Raw genomic sequence first — 23,110 nt, forward strand, 5'->3', positions numbered from 1 at the left:
AATCATAATCTCATGCAGTTAAAGGGGTTTTCTGCTTTTAGAAAACTCTTTTCTCCAGGTGCAATCTGTTTTAAAAAGCAAGCGGTGCTTTACTTACTCTCTCCTGGTTCAAATCAGGGTCTCTGATGCTGATCCCAGTATCTGTTACTGTCTGAAATGCTGACGTTATGTTGACAGCGCTGCAGCCAATCAATGAGCCCAGTGCCCGTCAGAAGATTGCGCCATCTACTAGGGCAAAGTCACTGAGCTCAGTAATTGGCTACAGCACTGTCAAAGTGGTGTCAGCGCTTCAAAAAATAGCAGAGACTCAGTGCTGAACAAGGGGAAAGTGAATAAAGCACAGTTTGTTTGTTTTTAAACAAATTCCTAATCAGATATGGCAAGATCAATGTAAAATCTTCCTTTACGCCATTATAATATATGTCTATTTTTACTACTTTGTTAAAACATAAAATTGTTCAATAAAAATACAAATTAAAAAAGGAAAGAAAAAAAAAACATACTGCACCAGGGTTTCTCTGAAACCATAAAACCCCTTTATATTTTCATATATTGTACATTACAGTTAGATATTAGTGAAACAATAATGGCATTTAGTCCTTCTAGTTTCAATGTATAATATCAAACAAAACCTGTCAAAAAATGTTATTTATCTGCAGCCAAAGTGCTGATCTACTGAGAGATGATGCTTTTCTAGGCGTTGCCCGGTCTCTCTCTATATTACTGTACACGGATGAATTGTTACAGTGTGCGAAGCTCACGCTGTCACGATTCCCGTGTATGCCCCATAGATCTGAGCGGTCATGTGAGCACATGTATATAGATTGCGATTTAGTGCTTCAGATAATTAAGTAAAAAAATGTGTATGTCACTCTTTTCTGCAACCTGAGATATTTTCTTTTTCCATCTATGGAGTTGTGTGATGATTATTTTGTGTCCTTTGGGGTACATATGACGTTTTTAGCTGATAACACAGCCGAAATCTACTTTATATGGAACTCCATAACACTCACCTGACATAGGATGTACTTGGCTTTCCTTGTTGGGAAATAGAACAATTTTTGTTACAGCACACTGCTGTCATTTAATTACAGTCCTGTCCATCTGCCTTGCCTCTCCACAGTCCAGTGTAGTGTTATTTCTAGTGTTGGTTCACATTCATACGTTCATTATTTGGTCAGTATTTACATCTGTATTTTTCACCCACTCCTGATTTTGGCTTACTAATACAAAAGTGGTGACGTGTTTCTATTCTACTTTTCCTGTGATTGTACCTCTCCTGGTTTTGGCTTAGGCCTCTTTCACACATCAGGTTTTCGCCGTCAGGCGCGATCCGGCGCTTTTGACAGAAACCGGATCCGGCGAAATGCAATGCCGGATCCGTTTTCCCCCCCATTGACTTGCATTTGCGCTGGATCGCGCCGGATGGCCATGCGTTTCATCCGGTTTTCGCCGGATCCGGCAATGTGTCGCGATCCGGCGTCTGGAAAAAACGGTGACTGTAACGTTTTTTGTCTCCGTCGAAAAAGCCAGACACGCCGGATCCGGCGCGTCCGGCTTTTTCACACAATGAAAGCCTATGAGCGCCGCAATGCGCCGGATCCGGCGAAAGCCGGATCCGTCGGCCGGATCCGTTTTTTTGGTCTGAGCATGCTCAGTAGCTCTGCCCACAAGACATATATAAAAGCAAGACAGTGGGACCCACAGCCACACCCAACATGCCACCCAAGACAGCAACCAGGCGCAGGAGAAGGCAGGAGACCACTGCAGCACCATCCGCACCACCACCACCCCAAATGGAGCAGCAAATAGAACATGCTGAGGAGGGGAGGCCAGCAGCAGATGAGAGACGGTAATTATCAAATCCCCCATTCCTCCAAACTAGGGCTATTGAATATCAAGATATTCATTGGCCCTTTGTTTCTCTTTATTCAACAGCCGCCCAAGAGATGCAGCAGCAGCAGCAGCACTGGCTTCACTGGCAGCAGCTGTAACACCACCCACAGCCATGGAGTCTGGCCAGCAAGAGGACAGCACATCTTCTGGGAGCCCTCCCTCGCATCGTCAGCGTTTGACGGTAAGTTTTTATTTCCAAAATCCATCATCTCTGTAATATATGTCTATTCATTGCCTTTTATTTCAAAACAGGAATCACAAGATGAAGAGGAGCTCCCAGAAGAAGAAGGAAGGGGTGGACAGACACCTGGAGTGGGCTCACAATTGGTAAGTTTTTTGCATCAAACGCAGAAATACAACATCACACTACACACAACACATAGAAAACAATGTTCTGCAGACCACACACAGCAAACAAATGCCTACATCCAAAGACATAACTTTTTTTGTTTTCTTCTCTAGTCTTCCCAATCTGGTGCTTGGCCAAGAGGTCCTCGCAGTGCCTCCCAGGGTCGTCGGCGACAGCAACGCGGCGGTCACCAGCGTGTAAGTATAAATATTTTTGCTTTGTTTTTTTGCACTTTTTATTTCATTTCTTTTGTGGAGGCTAATTATGTTATTTTTGTCTTTTTCTTTAACAGCCTTCACAGCGTGCTCCCGACTCTGACGGTGAGGATGGAGGGATTGATGTGGACCGCCTCATCGATCTCGTCAGAGAAAGGGAGCCGCTCTGGAATATGGCTGACCGCCGCCACGCTGACCTGATTGTTACCCGACGACTCTGGGAGGAAATCTGTTCTCTCCTTGTGGGCCGCTGGGAGGACCTCGAAGCTCGGGCCCAGATTAAAGAGCGTAAGTATATACAGTACCGGTTGCTTGATGTAAACCAGTGTTTCCCGAACTCCAGTCCTCGTGGTCCCCACGGATCATGTGTTCAGGATTTCTATTTACTATAGAAATCATGAAAACATGACCCCTGGGGACCATGAGGACTGGAGTTTGGGAAACACTGATGTTGTATACTAACCACTCCTTTCTTGTTTCAGGGAACAGAATTGTGAATCGGTGGCGGTCTGTGAGGGATCGTTTCAAGAAGGAGTTCAATAAAGAGATGCGGGCCCCGAGTGGATCTGGAGGACGCAGGAGCAAGTACAAGTACGCAGAAGCCCTGTCTTTCCTCCGGGAAACAATGGTCACCAGAAGGTAAATATTACACACCACATGTGAAAAAAATGTTATATGTAAAAAATTTTTTCAGCCAGGGCCATACCATGTCAGTATTTTAATTGTTTTTTTTTCTCTTTATTCCACAGCACGGTGAGCAGCACTCGGGAGCCGGCACGATTGGACCCTTCTGAGGCGATCCCTGAGGAGACCGGCACCGAGGGACACTTCGACCGCCCCGTTACATCTGCACCTTCCCAGCCTTCCCACACATTCGACCCATCTGTCCCATCCACCAGCACAGGAGCATCGTGGCCGCCTACATTACATGAAGCTGCTGGTGAGGAGATCGCTTTCCCTTTACCCCACCCTTCTGCCCCTGCCACCTCTAGTACACCTGCGGGTACTGGGCGGCAGCGGCAGAGGGGTCAGGAAAAGACTTATGCGCCAGAGTTCTTGCATCTGAATGCATCTTTCCAGAACTGTCTCAAAGTCTTGTCAGAGCAAATATCCGCAGGCTATCAGCAGATCAACTCCAGCATTCTGGAGGTGAAGACACTTCTGCAAACCATGCATTCAGAAGCAAGATCTTCGCCAAACCACACCTTTTTCAGGTCTGTTGTGGAGCGCATGGAAACGCTCTCTCCTGCCCAGCAGATGCATGTAATGCATTCATGCCACGCTGCTCTCCAGCAAGTTACCTCCCAACCTCCTCCTCCTCCCACCACAGTAGTTCCTCCACCTGCACCCCCTCCAGCCACTTTCCATCCTCCCCCTCCTATTACATCTACACCCCCTCCAGCCACTTTCCATCCTCCCCCTCCTATTACATCTACACCCCCTCCAGCCACTTTCCATCCTCCCCCTCCTATTACATACCATCCACCTCCAGCCACTTTCCATCCTCCCCCTCCTATTACATACCATCCACCTCCCCAGCACCATCCACCTCCCCAGCACCATCCACCTCCCCAGCACCATCCACCTCCCCAGCACCAGCAACCTCCCCAGCACCAGCAACCTCCCCAGCACCAGCAACCTCACCAGTACCAGCAACCTCCACAGTACCTGCAAACTCCCCAGTACCAGCAACCTCCCCAGTACCAGACATCTCCCCACTTCCAGCAACCTGCCCCGTACCAGACATCTCCCCACTTCCAGCAACCTGCCCCGTACCAGACATCTCCCCACTTCCAGCAACCTGCCCCGTACCAGACATCTCCCCACTTCCAGCAACCTGCCCCATACCAAACTCCTTCCCCATACAACTTGCCATCAACATCATCTGCTCCTACAGTCCCTGCCCAACCCTCCACTCCACCACCCACCACCTCTTCTGCTTCCCACATGTCCACCCATTCTGTAGTTTTTTCCACACCTTCACCTCTAACTGTTCCTTCCCCACCACGATCCCAGTCCTCTCTCCACACTCCCAGTGTCGAAGTGTCCCGCAGCCCCTACAGCAGTATTTCCACCACACACTACACAGAATTATAATGTGTGTATTTAAATAAAAATGACCAGTTTTATGGTTTCAGTTTTATAGTTTCAAAGTTTTATTAAACAAGTTTATTAAAATTTTAAAAAAGTTTACTAAAAAAAACATTTTTCAATAAAAGTTAAATTATTTTACACTGGTTGTCTGTCATTTCTTTCTGCGGCGAAAAAGGTTAAATACAGGGTATTTAAAAGGTGAAATGGTATTCAAAACTAGGTATATAACTGTGGGTAAATTTTAGCTTTTTGCCACAGTTGTGTTCCTGGTTGTGTTTGAAGCAAAGTATTTCACCTAAAAAGTTGTGTTTATTGTTGGTGATTTCCTAACAATGTACACAACTTTTGTTAAAAGGTGAAATACTTTGCATAAAACACAACCAGGTACACACCTGTGGCCTAAAGCTAAAAATAGAGACCATGACAAGATAGCCAACTTTGGTTGGCAAAGGTATATACTGTTGGTCCAGAAGGTACACAAGTTTGGTTAGGGCACAAATCTTTCACACTCTGTCATCCTGCCAGTGTACTCTGCCTTGAGGTGACATAAAGTATAGTGCAAAATTGTCCCTCATTACTGAAACCGTCACAGAACTTCTAGTGGTAATGTCATGGTAATCTTGCAAGGTGGTTTCTTCAGAGGTGTCCTCAATGGAAATGGGTTCCTTGCAGATAACAAAATTGTGGAGTACCACGCACGCTTTGATCACCTCGTCCACAGTTTCTGTCTTGAGGTTGATCGCAGTCAATAGGACCCGCCATTTGGCTGTCAGAATACCAAAGGTACATTCAACCATTCTTCTTGCTCTTGTGAGGCGGTAATTAAAAATGCGTTTTGGTCTTGTCAATCCTCTGCTAGAGTACGGTTTCAAAAGGTGTTCTGACAGCTGGAAGGCTTCATCCCCTACACAGACAAATGGCATAGGTGGACCAGATGTTTGCGGCAGCGGTCTAGGTGGTGGGAACTGGAAGGTGTTTCCATACAGTTTACGCCCCATGGCAGACAGTTTGAAAACTTGAGAGTCATTGGAGCGGCCATAGGCCCTAATATCAACCGCAATAAATTTGTATTCCACGTCAGCGATGGCCATGAGGACAATTGAAAAATATTTCTTGTAATTGAAATATTCCGATCCCGATCCAGCTGGCTTTACAATGCGGATATGTTTCCCGTCCACAGCGCCCAAGCAGTTTTGAAACTGACATATCTGTTGAAACTTGTCAGCAATTTCAATCCACCTCTCTGTTGTGGGCTCTGGTAAAAACTCTTCAGCTAAGGAGTCCCACAGTGCACGGCATGTGTACTTCACAATTCCAGATATGGTGGAAATCCCGAGTCTGTACTGGAAATGCAGTGACGAAAGGGATTCTCCAGTTGCAAGAAATCTGTGGGGAATTAAAAAACAATAAATTAGTTTTAAATCACAGCATTACATACCAAAACTGACCTATAACACTTGGAGATACAAATTACCACCAACAAGATTGCAGTGAAAGTGTGCTCTGATGCGATCACATCCAATAAATGTGGCTTACCTTAAAGTCACCATCAGACGCTCTGCGGGTGAAACAGAGAAGCGGCAATAGGTGTCCGCTTTTCTTATGAGGTGTGCAATGCGCTCCACCAAGTAATCAAAATTCTCCATTTTCATCCTAACATATCCAAAAAATGTATCCGGGTTTCGTCGAAGGTCCATGCATAGTGTAGAATAGACCCCACGCGTCATTCTCTTGGCTGTGATGGGGTGGATCCACAAATGTCGTCTACGATGCCTGATGCGCTGCTGTCTCGCTCTCTCCTTCTCCAGAACAATCACCCTCAAACGATTCGCCTCCGCTGTAAAATCCGCCAAATTCTTCAAAATATTTCCAATCACAACATCCATCTTCGCCAGTAACTTGCTCTTCTCTCCAACCTGCACTTTCTCCTCTACAACCTGTCAAAGAAGGGCTGTAGGAACACGCTATATATAGTTTTCCAGTAGCCAATCCCGTTCGGAAGGCCACAAGGGTCAATTTTAAAAACCGGATCCGGCGTAATCCGTCGAAAAAAACGGATAGAAAAACGGATGAACCGGATGAGACGGATCCGGTTTTGTCTGTCCAGAAAAAGACGGATCCGGCAGAAAACCGGATCCGTCACATCCGGTTTTCAGAAACATTTGCCGGATCCGGCGTTCCGGCACGACGCCGGATCGCGCCTGACGCCGAAAACCTGAAGTGTGAAAGTAGCCTTACAGATACTGATGCAAAATACTGATCAAATACTGAACATGTGCACATGGCCTTAAAGGGGTATTTCCATCTCGAAGATCCTATACCGATATGTAGTAGGTGTAATAATAATAATATTAGCAAATACCCCCATTTAGAAATGTAGTATAGTTCTCGTCATAAGCTGCTGCATATGGGGTATGCGACATAAGTTAGGTAGTTATGACCACTCACATAGTGACAGCTAGTGGTCGTAACCATGGATATCTAATTTACTGCAATGGCCGCGCTTGAGGTAAGCGACATAGGTTATCAGGAATTCCGCTGAAGTGGAGTCACTTTAAAAACACATATAATAGCTCTCCTCTCAAATTGAAGTGAGCTTTATTGGCGGGGCCATATGCGAATTAATATTGCATAGGCAAGTTTAGCACTGCCAACTATGCTGCACTGACCCCCCACACACACTGACTATTAGGCTAGGTTCACATTACGTTAAGCAGCCCATTCAACGCATAGCGTTGACGGGCTGCGTTAACGGTAAAGCATAACACGATCGCGTTATGCTATACCCGCTAACACAGATGAGTCATGTCACACATGTGTCATCAGTGTGACATGTACCGGCGCCTGAGAAAAAGCCGTACAGATGGTACTGTTCCCAACCGCTGGGTGCTGAAGACATCAACATTGTAACCTGCTCTCCCTAAGATCAGTGCAGTGTGTATAAATAAATAAAGAACGCTATGGTTTCCCCCGTAAACAGCAGATGGAACAGCAGATGGAAAGCCAACCGCTGAGGGCTGATTTTAATAATCTGAGAAAGGGGCCAAAAGCCCTAAAGTTTCCCAGGGTATTAATAATAGCTCACAGCTGTTTGGTTAGCCTTTACTTGTTAGTTTACGGGAAGGGAGGTAACCTTAATGACGTCACCGCAGTTCATTGGCCAGCTCACGCTGAAGTGACCGTGGGAACAGCAGTCTATGACAGGTGGTAACCTCAATAATGTCATCACAGGTCACAGAAGCTGCGTTATCAGGCTCAGTGTCTCTTGGATGCATGGCTGAGCAGTCGCATTATGCCACCGCTCAGCTATGCATAAAGATGTAGCTGATTTGGTTTTTTCGTGTGACCAATGGATTATTGGCGGACAGGTGAGGAATATGGTGTTTTATAATTTTTTATTTTACAGTAATAAATGGGTAAAGGAGGGTGGGGAGTTTTTATTTCAAATAAACAAGTGTATGTTTATGTCAGTTAAATGATTTTACTTGGTCTCTGTCTTTAATACATTTGACAATGAGGTTGGTAATGGGGGGTGTCTTATAGATGCCTCTCCAGTACGAACCCATGATCTTGATGTCAACTGGCATAAAACAGCCAACATCAACCGCACAGCTATTACCTCACTTGCCACCGCACCAGGGTAAGTGGGAAGAGCGAGGCTAAATTCCATAATTGGCGCATCTTACGGATGTGCCATTTATGGGGTGGCTAAGGGCTGATGTTCTTAGTCTGTGATGGAGGCCAATATCCATGGCCCCTTCCTAGGCTATAAATATCAGCCTGCAGCTGTCTTGTTTAGCACTTGCTGATTAGTAATTATAGTTTTTTTGGGGGGGGGTCTCACCTATAATAACCAGTTAAGGCTAAGCAAACAGCTGTGAACTGATACTAATAGCCTGGGAACATTTATGGCTATTGGCCCCTTCCCAGAATATTAACATTGGCCTCCAGCCATTGGCTGCCTCTGCATGTCTGTCAATGCATGTCTTGCACTGAGCTATTGTGGGGGCATATTCTTATTTAACCAGTGTGTTACTCCCTGCTTATGAATTGTCAGTAGGGATGAGCGAATAGCTTCAGATAATTGCTTATCCAGATAGCTGTAGCACTTTCCGAATAGCTGCATCGGTAACCAGGCTACCTGGAGCGCTCCTGATAATCAGCAGTTTGGCACCGCAGCTGCATGTGTCACAGCTGTGTGACAATCACAACACATTCATGGAGAGCTCAACAATCAGGCTGTGATTGTCACAAAGCCGCGACACATGCAGCTGCGACGCCGAACAGCTCATTATCAGGAGCGCTCCAGGTATCCAGTTTACCAATGCAGCTATTTGGGAAGCGCTATAGATATCCGGATAAGCGCTTATACGAAGTTACTTGCTCATCCCTATTTGTCAGCATCAGAAAGAGGAAACAGTACATGCCCTTAGTGAAATCTCTCTGTTAATGGCTTGTTGGACTTTAAAAACATAAAATGTTTAGGTGACAAATACAATATCTACACAATGCAGAAGCAAAGTAAAAAAAAGCATTTTCTTCTGCTCTGCAGTGCCTATTGCATGGTGTGTCCAGTTCAACATAAAAAATTTGGTCTAATTTTTTTTATATTTTGATCAGACTTTTTTTTAATTGTCAATGTTTAATGGGTGAAAAGACTGCAATTCAAATTATATATATTTTTTAACTTTTGAAAAATATTATTACTTTATTTTTTAGTTCAGTTGGGGGACTTGAATCTGTGATGATTCAATCGCTTATATTATATACTAGATGGTGGCCCGATTCTATCGCATTGGGTATTCTAGAGTCTCTGTTAAAATAAAAAATAGTGATATACTCACCTCCCGATGGCCCCCGGACTCTTTCTCTCCTCTCACCACGCTCCCGGCATTTTCCGGTCCCAGTAATGCTTAGCGCGAAACACCGCTGATGACGTCGCGCTCTCGCGAGAGCCCTTCATCTCCAGCCCTTCGTCATCTCCAGCCCTTCTCGCTAAGCATTACTGGGACCGGAAGATGCCGGAAGCGTGGTGAGAGGAGGGACAGAGTCCGGGGGTCGTCGGAAGGTGAGTATATAACTATTTTTTATTTTAACAGAGACTCTAGAATACCCGATGTGATAGAATTGGGCCACCATCTAGTGTATTATACTCTTGTTACACCCAGATCTGCAGTCACTATTCTGCTGTTACCTAATGTATTGTACTCCAGTTACAGCCAGAGCTGCAGTCACTGTTCTGCTGTTACCTAATGTATTGTACTCCAGTTACACCCAGAGCTGCAGTCACTGTTCTGCTTTTACCCAATGTATTGTAGTCCAGTTACACCCAGAGCTGCAGTCACCGTTCTGCTCTTACCTAATGTATTATACTCCTGTTACAGCCAGAGCTGCAGTCACTGTTCAGATCTTACCAAATGTATTGTACTCAAGTTACACCCAGAGCTGCTGTCACTGCTCTGCTGTTATCTAATGTATTGTACTCCAGTTAATCCCAGAGCTGCAGTCACTGTTCTGCTTTTACCTAATGTGTTGTAGTCAAGTAAAGGGCCCGTTACACATAGCGATATCGCTAGCAATATCGCTATAACGTCACTGGTTTTGTGATGCAGCAGCGATATTGCTAGCGACATCGCTACATGTGATACTTAACTCCGACCGGCTCCCCCGCTGGTTGTCGCTGATCGCGCGAGAACGTCCTCGACCATTTCTCGTCGTCAGCTTCCTGCTGGGCTTCCTGCTGTGGTGATGAGCGACGCGTGGACGCGGGCGGGAGGACGTCTTCATCGCCTCGTCTGACAGGTAAGTAGCGACCGCTGACCGCTGTTATGTCGCTGGTGAGATCTGCCTATTTGTCAGCTCACTAGTGACCACTTAGTGATGCACCAGCGATCCTGACCGTGTCATATTGTTGTCAGGATCGCTGGTGCATCGCTAAGTGTAATGGTACCTTTACACCCAGAGCTGCAGTCACTGTTCTGCTGTTACCAAATGTACTCCTGTTACACCCAGAGCTGCAGTCACTATTCTGCTGTTACCTAATGTAGTGTACTCCAGTTACACCCTGATCTGGAGTCACTGTTCTGCTGTTATCTAATGTATTGTACTCCAGTTACTCCCAGAGCCGCAGTCACTGTTCTGCTGTTACCTAATGTACTCCTGTTACATCCAGATCTGCAGTCACTGTTCTGCTGTTATCTAATGTATTGTACTCCAGTTACTCCCAGAGCTGCAGTCACTGTTCTGCTTTTACCTAATGTATTGTAGTCCAGTTACACCCAGAGCTGCAGTCACCGTTCTGCTCTTACCTAATGTATTATACTCCTGTTACACCCAGAGCTGCAGTCACTGTTCTACTGTTACCTAATTACCTAATGTATTGTACTCCAGAATATGTACAGGACTGTGCCTGTGTAATGAGCAACGCAGCAGTGATGCCTTTAATGGCTGCAATGTGCCTGTACAATAAGCAATGCGGCCGTGTTGCCACGACGACTAAGCAACTGTCGCTGATTGGTTGCTGCCTAACTGCCACGACCAATCAGCGAGGTGGGATTTCCATTACAGACAGACAGAATTAGACAATTATATAGTAGACTAGACAGGAGAACTGCAATTTTATAATTTCGTTTTGTAGCTTTTCTTTACAGGGGGACCAATATGGCAGTCTCAGGTGCCTTCATCAGGCCCTTTGCTGGGATGACAAACCATCGGTTTCTCGTAATCGTGTTGCGAGGAGTCGATGAAAGTTGGTATGCCCCCTTGTCAGCACTAACCTTATTTAAGTGCTACAGCTGTCAGAGATTGAAAGTAGCATTTAGGTGGTAAAATTATGGCAATTGGAGCTAGCTTTGGTTGCTGTGGTTACAGCCAGATGCCAACTGCGTAACACAGTCTGCATTTGCCTGAAATGAAGCAGTCTCTATACCCAAGACAGCTTAATACAGTCATCGCCGAAAGAGTTGGCACCCTTTAAATTGTACCAGAAAAAGTGTTTCTCTCAAATTATTGCAATTGCATATTTTTTGTTATACACTTGTTTATTTCCTTTGTGTGTATTGGAACAACACAAAAAAACAGAAAAAAGGCATATTGGACATTATTTCACACTAAGGCTAAGTGCACACGTACAGGAACTCTCGCGGAAATTACCGCGAGGATTCCGGAATTCCAGTCCGCGGGAAAATCGCATTTTAAATTCCCGCGATTTTCCCGTGGAAAAACTAGCATTTTGCAAGCGTAATTAGCTTGCAAAATGCTAGCGTTCTCCAAGCGATCTGTAGCATCGCTTGGAGAACTGATTGACAGGTTGGTCACACTCGTCAAACATAGTGTTTGACAAGTGTGACCAACGTTTTACTACTGAGGCTGCCTATGCGGCATCAATAGTAAAAGATAGAATGTTAAAAAAAAAAATAGTGTTATTCTTACCCTCCGACGTCCCGCGCATCCGTTCCCAGTAATCCTTTGCGAAAATGCCCGCGATGACGTCAGTTCTCGTGGGATCGCGACGTCTCGCGGTTATTCGCGATGACGTCGCGCGAATGACCGCGAGACTTCGCGATCCCGCGAGAACGGACGCCATCACGGGCATTTTCGCAAAGGACTACTGGGAACGAGAGCGTGAAGAGAAGCAGGAATGCTGCGCGGGACGCCGGAAGGTAAGAATAACAATATTTTTTATTTTTAAATTCTATTTTTTACAGGGATATGGTACCCAAAGCCCGGAGGACAGTCTCCTCTCCTCCGGACCGTGGGTACCATCTGCCATTGTTCTGCTTACTGTCCGCATGGTGTGCACAGCCACTTGCAGGAAGTAAGCAGAACAATGCATTCCTATGAGTGCGGGATCGCCGCGATTCCGCAAATTAATGAGCATGCTGCGGTTTTTACCGCGAAGCGATTCCGCCGCGGTAAAAACCGCAGCATTAGTACAGCATTGCGGAATCCCATAGGAATGCATGGGATGCTTATTTTTCGCGTTTTCGCGGCAAAATCGCGCGGTTAAAACCGCCGCGGAAACGCGAAAAAAACGCCACGTGTGAACTCAGCCTAAACCACAAAAATGGGCTGGACAAAATTATTGGCATCCTCAACTTAATATTTGGTTGAACACCCTTTGGAATAAATAACTATTTTAATTTTAATCTCTATATATAAATTTGAATGTGTGTGTATCACCAACCAATCGCGAAGCAGCAGAGTGGGACACCAACCAATCACGAAGCAGCAGCGTGGGACACGGATGGAGAGCGGGGCTGAGAACGGATACAGCAGGACAGTGCATGGAGAGCGGGGTTGTGGAGGAAGACAGTCTTCTGGACAGGGGCCGAATAGTGCCGGCACCCTCCCAACCCTGTCCCGGCTCAGTAGGCGCTCCCCGTCGCCAACTGAGCTATCCCCCCCTCTCCCCTGCAGCTTCCCGGCCTAAATTTAGTCCCTGGCTTCTACTGAGGCCTACTACAGCGCTAGGCCATGCCCCCCGCAGGCCACCCAATCACACGCGCTGCAGCTCCACTCTAGCTCTGCCCACTCTGACCAGCTCCGCCCACTCTGACTGACCGCGCTAGGCCACACCCCCACATGACGCCCAATCACATGCGCTGCAGCTCTGCTCTAGCTCCGCCCACTCCACCCACACGAACAATCTGCGCACCTCTCTCTCCTGGCCCCTGCGTCACTGCCTGTGGTGCATGGAGAGCAGGGATGTGGAGGAAGGAAGACAGCGGGCCTGCAGAGGGAGAGAGTGGGAGAGCAGGGCTGTGAAGGAAGAGAACGGGGCTGTGGACGGAGAGAGCAGGGATGCGAAGGAAGAGAACGGAGTTGTGAAGGGAGAGAGCTGGAGAGCAGGGCTGTGGATGAAGAGACGGGGGCTGTGGAGGGAGAGAGCAGGACAGCAGGGCTGTGGAAGAAGAGAGCAGGGCTGTGGAGGGACACCGGGACACGGAGGGATAGAATGTGACAGAGGGTGGAGAGCGGGGCTGCGGAAGGAGAGAGCGTGATGGCAGGTGGAGAGCGTGGCTGTTAAGGAAGACAGCGGGACCCACAGTTAGGTACTATGCCCGGGCAATGCCGAGCTTTTCAGCTAGTATAATTATATAAATCATTTCAAGGTTAAGACAGGTATCTGTTCAGATGTCAAAACAATGAAGGATATTTTTACCATTTGTTTCTGATTCAAAACTTTGGTGAATTCTTCTTTGCAAATGAGACTTTTCCATAATATCATCGAATTCTGGTATTATTTTTGATCTGCTGACATTCTCTAAAAAAAAAAAAGAAAAAGAAAAAAGTGCATACTGAATTATCATTGGAATCATAAGCTAATACAGACTGTCTAGTCATTTATATTCTCATATTTTTATGGTCAATGTACTGTTCTGAGAATGTTTCCTACTTAGTATCATCAATTTCATCTTAGATGAACTCCAGTCTTTTTAAGCATAAATAGAGATAATAGTTAGAAGTTAGTGATGTCAGAAGTGAAATGAGCTCAAACATTAGGTAGGGAGCCCCAGCTTTATGAAGAACAGAATTAGAAAAACTCTAGAAACAATTTTATGTATCAAAAATACTAAAGACACAATATTAAAGACACCCAATGACATTTCCTTACATTATTAAATATAACACAATGTACAGTTGTGCTCAAAAGTTTACATACCCCGGCAGAATGTTTGATTTCTTGGCCTTTTTTCAGAGAATATGATTAATAGCACCAAAACTTTTTCTCCACTCATGGTTAGTGGTTGGGTGAAGCCATTTATTGTCAAACTACTGTGTTTTCTCTTTTTAAATCATAATGACAACCCTAAACATCAAAATGACCATGATCAAAAGTTCACATACCCCATTTCTTAATACCGTGTATTGCCCCCTCTAACAGGAGAAGTCCCAGAAGACTGAAGAAGAGCAAATGTTGTTCCTATCTTCAAAAAGGGGAAGAAGGTGGACCCAGGCAACTATAGGCCGGTGAGTCTGACTTCTATACCAGGAAAGATCTTTGAACAAATTATTAAACAACATGTATGTCAGCACCTGGATAAGAATGAAGTGATTAAACAGAGTCAGCATGGATTTGTAACTAATAAGTCATGTCAGACTAACTTAATTTCCTTCTATGACGGAATCACTGATTGGGTGGATCAGGAAAATGCTGTAGATATAGTATATCTTGACTTCAGCAAAGCATTTGACAAAGTATCTCACATAATCCTTATTGAAAAAATGACTAGGTATGGAATGGACAAGGCAACTGTTAGGTGGATTCATAACTGGCTTAGTGATCGGACCCAAAGAGTGGTCATAAATGGCTGCACATCCAGTTGGAAGAATGTCTCAAGTGGGGTACCACAGGGCTCTGTCCTGGGCCCTGTATTATATTCAACATCTTTATCAATGATTTAGATGAAGGAATTGAGGGTAAACTGATAAAATTTGCTGATGACTCAAAGCTAGGAGGGATAGCTAATACTAGAGAAGAGAGAGAGAGAGGATTCTAAAAGATATAAATAAACTGGAGCAGTGGGCAGCAACTAACAGAATGGATTTTAACAGGAAAAAATGCAAAGTACTACATCTGGGCAATAAAAATGAAAAAAGCATATACAGAATGGGAGGAATAGGGCTAAGCAACAGCACATGTGAAAGAGACTTGGGTATACTAATAGATCACAGACTGAATATGAGTCAACAGTGTGATGCAGCAGCAAAAAAGGCAAATGCAATTCTAGGATGTATTAACAGAAGCATACAGTCTAGATCACGTGAAGTCATTATTGCCCTCTACCCCTCTTTGGTCAGACCTCATCTGGAATACTGTGTCCAGTTTTGGGCGCCACATTTAAAAAAGACATCAACAAACTGGAGCAAGTTCAGAAAAGAGCGACCAGAATGGTGACCGGTCTGCAAACCCTGTCTTGTGAATAAAAGTTGCATTATTTGGGAATGTTTAGTTTGCAAAAGAGAAGACTGAGAGGAGACTTAATAGCTGTCTACAAATATCTCAAGGGTTGTCACATTGTAGAAGGATCATCGTTATTCTCATTTGCACAAGGAAAGACTAGAAGCAATGGGATGAAACTGAATGGGAGGAGACACAGACTAGATATTAGAAAAAACTTTTTGACAGTTAGAGTGATCAATGAGTGGTCAGGCTGCCATGAGAAGTGGTGAGTTCTATTTCAATGGAAGTCTTCAAACAGAGGCTGGACAGACATCTGTCTGGGATGATTTAGCGAATCCTGCTTTGAGCAGGGGGTTGGACCAGATGGTCCAGGAGGTCCCTTCCAACTCTACGATTCTATGATTCTATGATTCTATCAATGACAGCTTGAAGTCTTTTGTGATAGTTGTGGATGAAGTTTTTTATTTTCTCAGATGGTAAAGATGCCCACTTTTCTTGCCAAAAGCCTCCCATTACTGTAAATTCCTGGGCTGTCTAGCATGAACTGCATGATTGAGATCTCCCCAAAGTGGCTCAATGATATTGAGGCCAGGAGACTGAGATGGCCACTCCAGAACCTTCACTTTGTTCTGTTGTAGCCAAGGACAGGGCGACGTGGCCTTGTGTTTTGGATCGTTGTCATGTTGGAACATCCAAATAGGTCCCACATGCAGCTTCCAGGATGATGATTGCAAATTTGCCTCCAGTATTTGCTGATAACGTGCTGCATTCATCTTTCCATCAACTTTTACCAAGTTTCCTCTGCCTTTGTGTTGTGAAAACTTTTGACCTGGCCTCTGAGTTTGGGCTCCCTCTGGTGGTTGATGCTGGTAATGGAGCTGGTCTAGCTGACAGAAGTCAATCACCTGAGGAGAATGATTGGAGGTCAGGTGTTACAGACTGGAGAGATTTAAGTGAGCAACCTTCCCTCAGTTGTTGCCGGTGATTTGGTTTATTTCCTGAGCATATTTTGAAGTCTACTTGTCTCCTGCTCTGTCCTGCATCTTTCAGATAAGTTATTTGTCTTCTTGAATCTTTTTTTTGTATTGGATCCATTTTTTGCTTGTCTCTGATTTTTGCTTAGCTGGTGTGAGTTTAGCCTGGTTCCTTGCTGGGACCTGTGCTGGACTCTGTTCCATATGCCACAGCGTATGTTAGTCTTTTTAGTAACCAATTCACACCAGAATTCTGATTTAGTGGGGGAGAGGTCATGTGGCCTCAGTATTTTTGCATATCAGATGTGTTTGATTTTTCTTAGGGCTTTTTGCATGATTGCATACATTATCCTTTCCTGTTCTGTTCTATTTAGACAGTTTGGGCCCCATCATTTGCTTACTCTATTCTCTGCCTGTGTTTTGTGCTTCATCTTGTCTCACTGCCAATATATGTTCAGGGGCTATCTTTTCCTTTTGGGTTCTACTCCGGGGCAGTTTAGCTTGCCCATTTCTCTCTGTAGGCTTAGTTAATTCTGTGGCTGTGCCGAGGCGTCTAGGGCATCGTAGGTACGTCCCACAGCTAATTCTAGTTGTGTTGTCAGTTTAGGGGTCTGCAATCCGCTAAGCTACCAACCTCTCTGGTTTTCTGGTTGCCTAGTCTATTCCCCTGCTATCCTCCTCGATTACCTAATCATAACACTTTTTAGCTCACACATCCCCAAAACATCAGCGATCCACCTCCGTGCTTTACAGTAGGAATGGTGTTCCTTTCATCATAGGCCTTGTTCACCTCTCTCCAAATGTAATGTTTATGGTTTTGGCCAATTTTGGTCTCATCACTCCAAATTACCTTGTTCCAGAAGTTTTGAGGCTTGTCTCTGTGCTGTTTTGCATATTGTAGGCGAGATACTTTGTGGCGTTTGTGCAGCAATGGCTTTCTTCTGGCGACTCGACCATGCACTCCATTTTTCTTCAAGTGCCTCCTTATTGTGCATCTTGAAACAGCCACACCGCTAGTTTTCAGAGAGTCCAGTGTTTCAGCTGATGTTATTTGTGGGTTTTTCTTTCCATCTTGACCAATTTTCCTGGCAGTTGTGGATGAAATTTTTGTTGGTCTACTTGACCGTGGATTTGTTTTTACAGAACCCTGTGATTTTCCATTTGTTAATCACAGTTTTAATGCTGATGACTGGCATTATCAATTCCTTGGATAGCTTTTTGTATCCCTTTCCTGTTTTATAGAGTTCAACTACTTTTCCCGTAGATCCGTTGACAATTCTTTTGCTTTCCCCATGACTTACAATCCAGAAACGTCAATGGCTGGATGAAAAGATGCAAGAGTCTGTCTAGATCCCAGAAACGCACTCAGCTTTTATGCACACACACTGATTACAAGCAAACAGGTCACAGGTGAGGATGTTACCTTTAGTAGCCATTCAAACCAATTTGTGTCAACTTCTGTGCATGTTATCAGGCCAAAATGACAAGGGTATGTGAATTTTTGATCAGCATCATTTGCATGTTTTGAATTGTCATTATGATTTAAAAAGAGAAAACACAGTGGTTTGAGAATAAATGGCTTCACCCAACCACTAACGATGAGTGGAGAAAAAGCTTTGGTGTTATTCATATTCTCTGAAAAAAGGCCAAGAAAGCACACATTCTGCTGGGATATGTAAACTTTTGAGCACAACTATATAAAGGAATATTAGGAGCAAAAATAGGTGTACAACTAACAGGTATATATACACCTAAAAGGGCCTTAGTGCTAAAGATACAACCATGCACAGACAATATCATCACAGCCACAACATAAAAATAATTATAATTAAACAAGTCCCTATACTGTATATAGTCCTAGATTAACCCTAAGGATTGTCTACCTAGCTGCATACGTTGATACTCTAAAATGTAATACAATGGTGCTTCTGGTCCACAGTGAAAATCCCTATAAGCTCCTATAATCTCTCTATATACAGTAAGCATAAAAATAATATTAAACTTATCCCTCCACTAATAGGGTATTAGAATTATAAATTAGATCTTAAAAATATGAAATGTCTATAAGAGGGTATTAGATAGGCAAAAACAATTATAAAAAGGCATCTCATGCCTCTAATAGGTTATTAGAAATATATCTTAAAAGGTCTCTATAGGATGCTTTAAAAACCTTAATGGCTAGTGGTCCTACTGGGTATACACTGACGAGCAAAAGGGTAACAGTGTTTTCAACTTTTGACTTTCAGGCTCCATATTTCACCATCCTCTACTGCTTCAAACATGAGACTACCATCATTTTATAGACAATCATCTTGGCTATCTCATACATAGGGATGAGCTTTCCGATATTGAAATATCGGAAATCGGCCTGATATTTGCGATATCGGAATTCCGATTTCCGATTCCGATATTTTTTTCACATCGGAAATCGGAAATCCCATAATCCTTCAGCCTCTGAGCGCTCCGTGGAGCCAATCAGGAGCTGAAGAATTGCTGACAACATTGTGTAACTCCCCTAAGCTTGGTAGGAGGCGTCCAAACTTGCTAGCTAGGGGCTGTGCTGCGATTGGCTGGCTGGATGGTGTGATCGGGCAGTATAAAAGGCTGCTCCTGCCATTTTAGCCTCACTCTACTGTGAAAGCAGATAGGGATAGGTTGCTGTTGGAGATAGGGAGAGATCTCGGATCTAATAGCGATAGAAATTGTATTTCAGAGATTGTAGCAGCCCCTGTGTGTTACAGAAGCAGTCTTTTTCCTCACTGACCCCGCTCAGTTTCAGTTTTTGTGCTGTGCAGGCTCTCAGTGAGGTGCTTAGTGAGACAGTGCAGAGCACATTCACTGCAGCTGCTGCAGCTCCTCTTGCTGCATCACTGTGTGGTGTGTGTCTCACTGCCTTTTCTTTTCATCCCTTAAATCCCCTTCCCCTATTTTTTCCTAAAAGTTAAACACTATATAGGGATTGTGCTGTGAGGGACCCAAACAACCTCTGTGGCTGGTGCCACACAGCACCTGGCCCAGTCCCGGACAATCCATTTTTTTTTGGTATCACAGCAGTGTCATTTACTGCGCTGTGACATCCGACCGTAATGTGTACACCAACACCACAAACACACGTTACTCTTTGTGTAGGCCACACTAGATTCAAATAAAGTGTAGCAGACACACCATCATCATACAGTGCCATTAGTGTTTCTTATACCTGTTTGTAGTCCTACAAGAATAAGCACACCAACTCCTAATAATTACTTTCTTGCCGTTCTGAATCCATCGATAGAGATGAAGAAAGCAGGGAGTAAGGGACGTCCCCGTGGCGGCCGCGGAAGAGGTGCATCAGCAGCTAGACATGGTGCACATCGAGAGCAAGCAGCAGGTCCAAGTCACTCAGCACCTACTTTCACCCGGCAGCAGTCATTTATGCGCTGTTTGCTAGGAGCGCAGGGCCATAGGCTGATAAGAGAGGATCAAGTAGAAACCGTTGTTGGTTGGATGGCAGCTGAGGAATCCACCTCAATGAGCACAGCATCCTCCCAGGACCTCTCTACCACATTGGGTCAGGCCACTGAAGAGCAGCACCCATCTGCTTCTTCACCACCCACTAAATTGCTCAGACATTCAGAGGGCCAGGAGCCAACCTTAATCCTCTTCTCAGAATCTGTTGGCTTGGAATCTGTGTGCCATCCAGACAGTATTCCTGCAGCTGAAGAAGAGGTAGTGTGCACAGATGCGCAACCACTGTGTCCATCTGAGGAAGAAGTGGAGGGTGGGCCAGTGCCCACAGTGACCAGACCCCAGTCAGCAGATGATGATGAAACTCAGCTGCCAGTTTCTGCTGATGAAAGTGTATTGGATGACGAGGTCCTTGACCCATCATGGCATGCTGAGGGGCAGCAAGCAAGTCGGGATAGCTCAGTGGAAGAGCTTGCAGGTGTGGCGCAGCGTGGCCGTCCACGTGGGAGAGGAAGAGGGAAAAATTGGTTGTCGGCTCCCTTAACTTCAGCACCCGTTAGGAGCAGGGCTCTTTTAAAGAACACAAGGGGTGCACCCAAGAGTTGTGGTGCATGGGCCTTTTTTGAGCAAGTTGCAGATGACGTTACAGTAGTCAGATGCAAGCTTTGTCGACAAACTGTGCGGAGAGGGAAGAATGTCAGCAACCTTAATACCACCAATATGTTGACGCATGTCAGGAAGAGGCACCCTGTGGAGTGGCAGCATCACACCCAAGATGATTCGCCACATGCAGCTGGTTCCCCACCTTCCACCTCTTCAGCCACAGCGACCATCTCTTACTCCAGCTCGCAAACAGCTGCTCCCGCTTCCTCGCCAGAATGCCAGGGTGCATCTGCAGGCAGTGTTGTACGGCGGCACACTGTCTGTACTTCGTCAGCATCAGCATCCCAATCGCTGGCATCCTCACATTCCAAATCCAGTGTGCAGCCATCTGTCACACAGGTGTGGGAGAAAAGGTGCCCGTACTAGGCAAACCACCCACGAGCACAGGGCATGAATTCTCGCATTGCTAAACTGCTAGCAGTGGAAATGCTACCATTCTGGCTGGTGAGCAAGCCAGCCTTTTGTCGATATGTTGGGGTTTGCAGTCCCACAATACAGCATTCCCAGCCACTTCTACTTCAGCAGGCAAGCTGTCCCCGCCCTGCAACAGCATGTGGAGTGTAAAATTAAGCAAGCGCTACAAAATGCAGTTATTAGCAAGGTCCACCTGACCACCGACGCGTGGACCAGTCAGTATGGCCAGGGACTCTACATTTCCATCACCGCCCATTGGGTAAATGTAGTTGAGCCTGGAACTGAAGTAGACAGTGCAAGTGCGCAGGTCCTGCCAACTCCACGAATTGCAGGCCTCTCCTCCGCACAAATTGACTCCTCCTCATACTCCTCGTCAGACTCGCCTGCACCCAGATGTACCACAACAACCGATATCAGCACTGCATCGGCCAAACATCAACAGGCCGTGTTGAAATTGGTTTATCTGGGTGATGTTAGCCACACCGCAACTGAGCTGTGGAACACGCTCAAGGAGCAGAGCGACATGTGGCTTGCTCCGCTCAACCTCCAGCCAGGTATGGTGGTGTGTGACAACGGCCGAAAGCTGGTCGCGGCTCTGGGCCTAGGTGGTCTGACTCAAATTCCATACCTTGCTCATGTCCTAAACTTGGTGGTGCAGAGTTTCCATAGGAATTATCCTGACCTTGAGGAGCTGCTGCACAAAGTGAGATACGAGTGCTCTCATTTGCGGCGTTCAAGCATGGCTGCATCGCACCTTTCATCCATGCAGCGCAGATTGGGCCTGCCCGAGCACCGCATCATTGTTGACCTCCCCACCAGGTGGAATTCGACTTTGCATATGTTGCGGAGGTTGTGTGAGCAGCAACCTGCAATTATGAAGTTGCAGCCGCAGCAGGCGCAAAGTAGGCGACACACATCTCAGCCCTCCCACCTTACAACTACAGAGTGGGCATCCATGAAGGACATATGAACCATTTTGAAGTGCTTCGAGGACTCCACTCTGATGGTGAGCACGGATGCTGCCGTACTCAGCCTGACTATTCCCCTTATATGCCTTATAGAATCATCACTTAAAGGACTAAGGGATGAGGTTTCTCTGGAGGAGGAGGAGTATGATGAGACACTTGCACCAACCAGGCAATCTTCATCGGCCCGGTTGGTACAAAGCTCTGTGGGTGCCTCACAAAGGTCCAGGCAGGACACAGCAAGCAAGGAGGATGAGGAGGACTATGAGGATGAGCCAGAGGAGGAAAGTACACAGCGCTCTACTAGTAGTCACCAGCTAGAGCGTGGATGGGGTGATGCAGAGCAGCCAGAGCACATTCCTCCAGCTGGTGACAGCGATGCATGGCCAGTTGGCAGCCTTCAGCACATGAGTGACTTCATGCTGCAGTGTCTGAGAAACGACCCACGTGTGGCTTGTATTCTCCACACAAATGACTACTGGGTGGCCACCCTCTTAGATCCACGTTACTGGGACAGCCTTCAAAGCCTAATTACACCGTTGAACCGGGCGTGTAAAATGCAGGAGTACCAAGATGCACTGGTTAATTCACTCATGTACTCTTTTCTACCGCATAGCAGTGATGCACGTGCACTAGCAGGCATCTCAGTGCGTCCTGGGCCCAGCGGAATCCTTTCAGAAGCCGGCAGCAGAAGCAGTACATCTGCTACTGACAGGTTCAGTATACCCAACCTGTTCCAACAGTTTCTGAACCCGAAAACAGTTTGGGCACCATCAGCACAGACAGTGCAACGCACTAGGAGGTGTCACGCTCGCGCCTTGGCTGAGTGGCGCAAGTCAGGGGGATGTGGCCCCACTGTGCCACAAACCAGACTACCCTGGAAGGGGCGTAACTACGGCAGCTACCTTGGTCTTCACTGGAGCTTCTGATGGTGAGGTCAGGCTTGTGCAGCAGGTAGCTGCCGGGTGCCACTCCAGGGTAGTGTCTGGCTGTGGCTGCTGATCCCACTCGGGAACAGGACACCTGGACAGGTGCGAGTGACAAGCAGGTTGAGACACAGGGCAAGCCGGCACGGCTTGGAGACACAGGACAGGCGGGCACGGCTTGGAGACACAGGACAGGCGGGCACGGCTTGGATACACAGGACAGGCGGGCACGGCTTGAAGACACTGGGCAAGCGGGCATGG

General features: G+C 46.0%; 1 protein-coding gene across 2 annotated transcripts in view; it reads right to left on the minus strand.

Annotated features, from left to right (window-relative positions):
- Positions 1–23,110, minus strand: part of LOC141086290 (uncharacterized) — a 380,966-nt gene that overhangs the window by 6,658 nt on the left and 351,198 nt on the right. For both annotated transcript variants that reach the window (XM_073572238.1, XM_073572237.1), the window contains exon 7: positions 13,718–13,819. In XM_073572238.1, the coding sequence (XP_073428339.1) occupies positions 13,718–13,819 (102 nt within the window). The remainder of the gene's footprint in view (positions 1–13,717; positions 13,820–23,110) is intronic.

The sequence above is a fragment of the Dendrobates tinctorius genome, unplaced genomic scaffold (genome assembly GCF_039654945.1).
Source record: "Dendrobates tinctorius isolate UK_male_01 unplaced genomic scaffold, ASM3965494v1 ptg000031l, whole genome shotgun sequence".
NCBI lineage: Eukaryota > Metazoa > Chordata > Amphibia > Anura > Dendrobatidae > Dendrobates > Dendrobates tinctorius.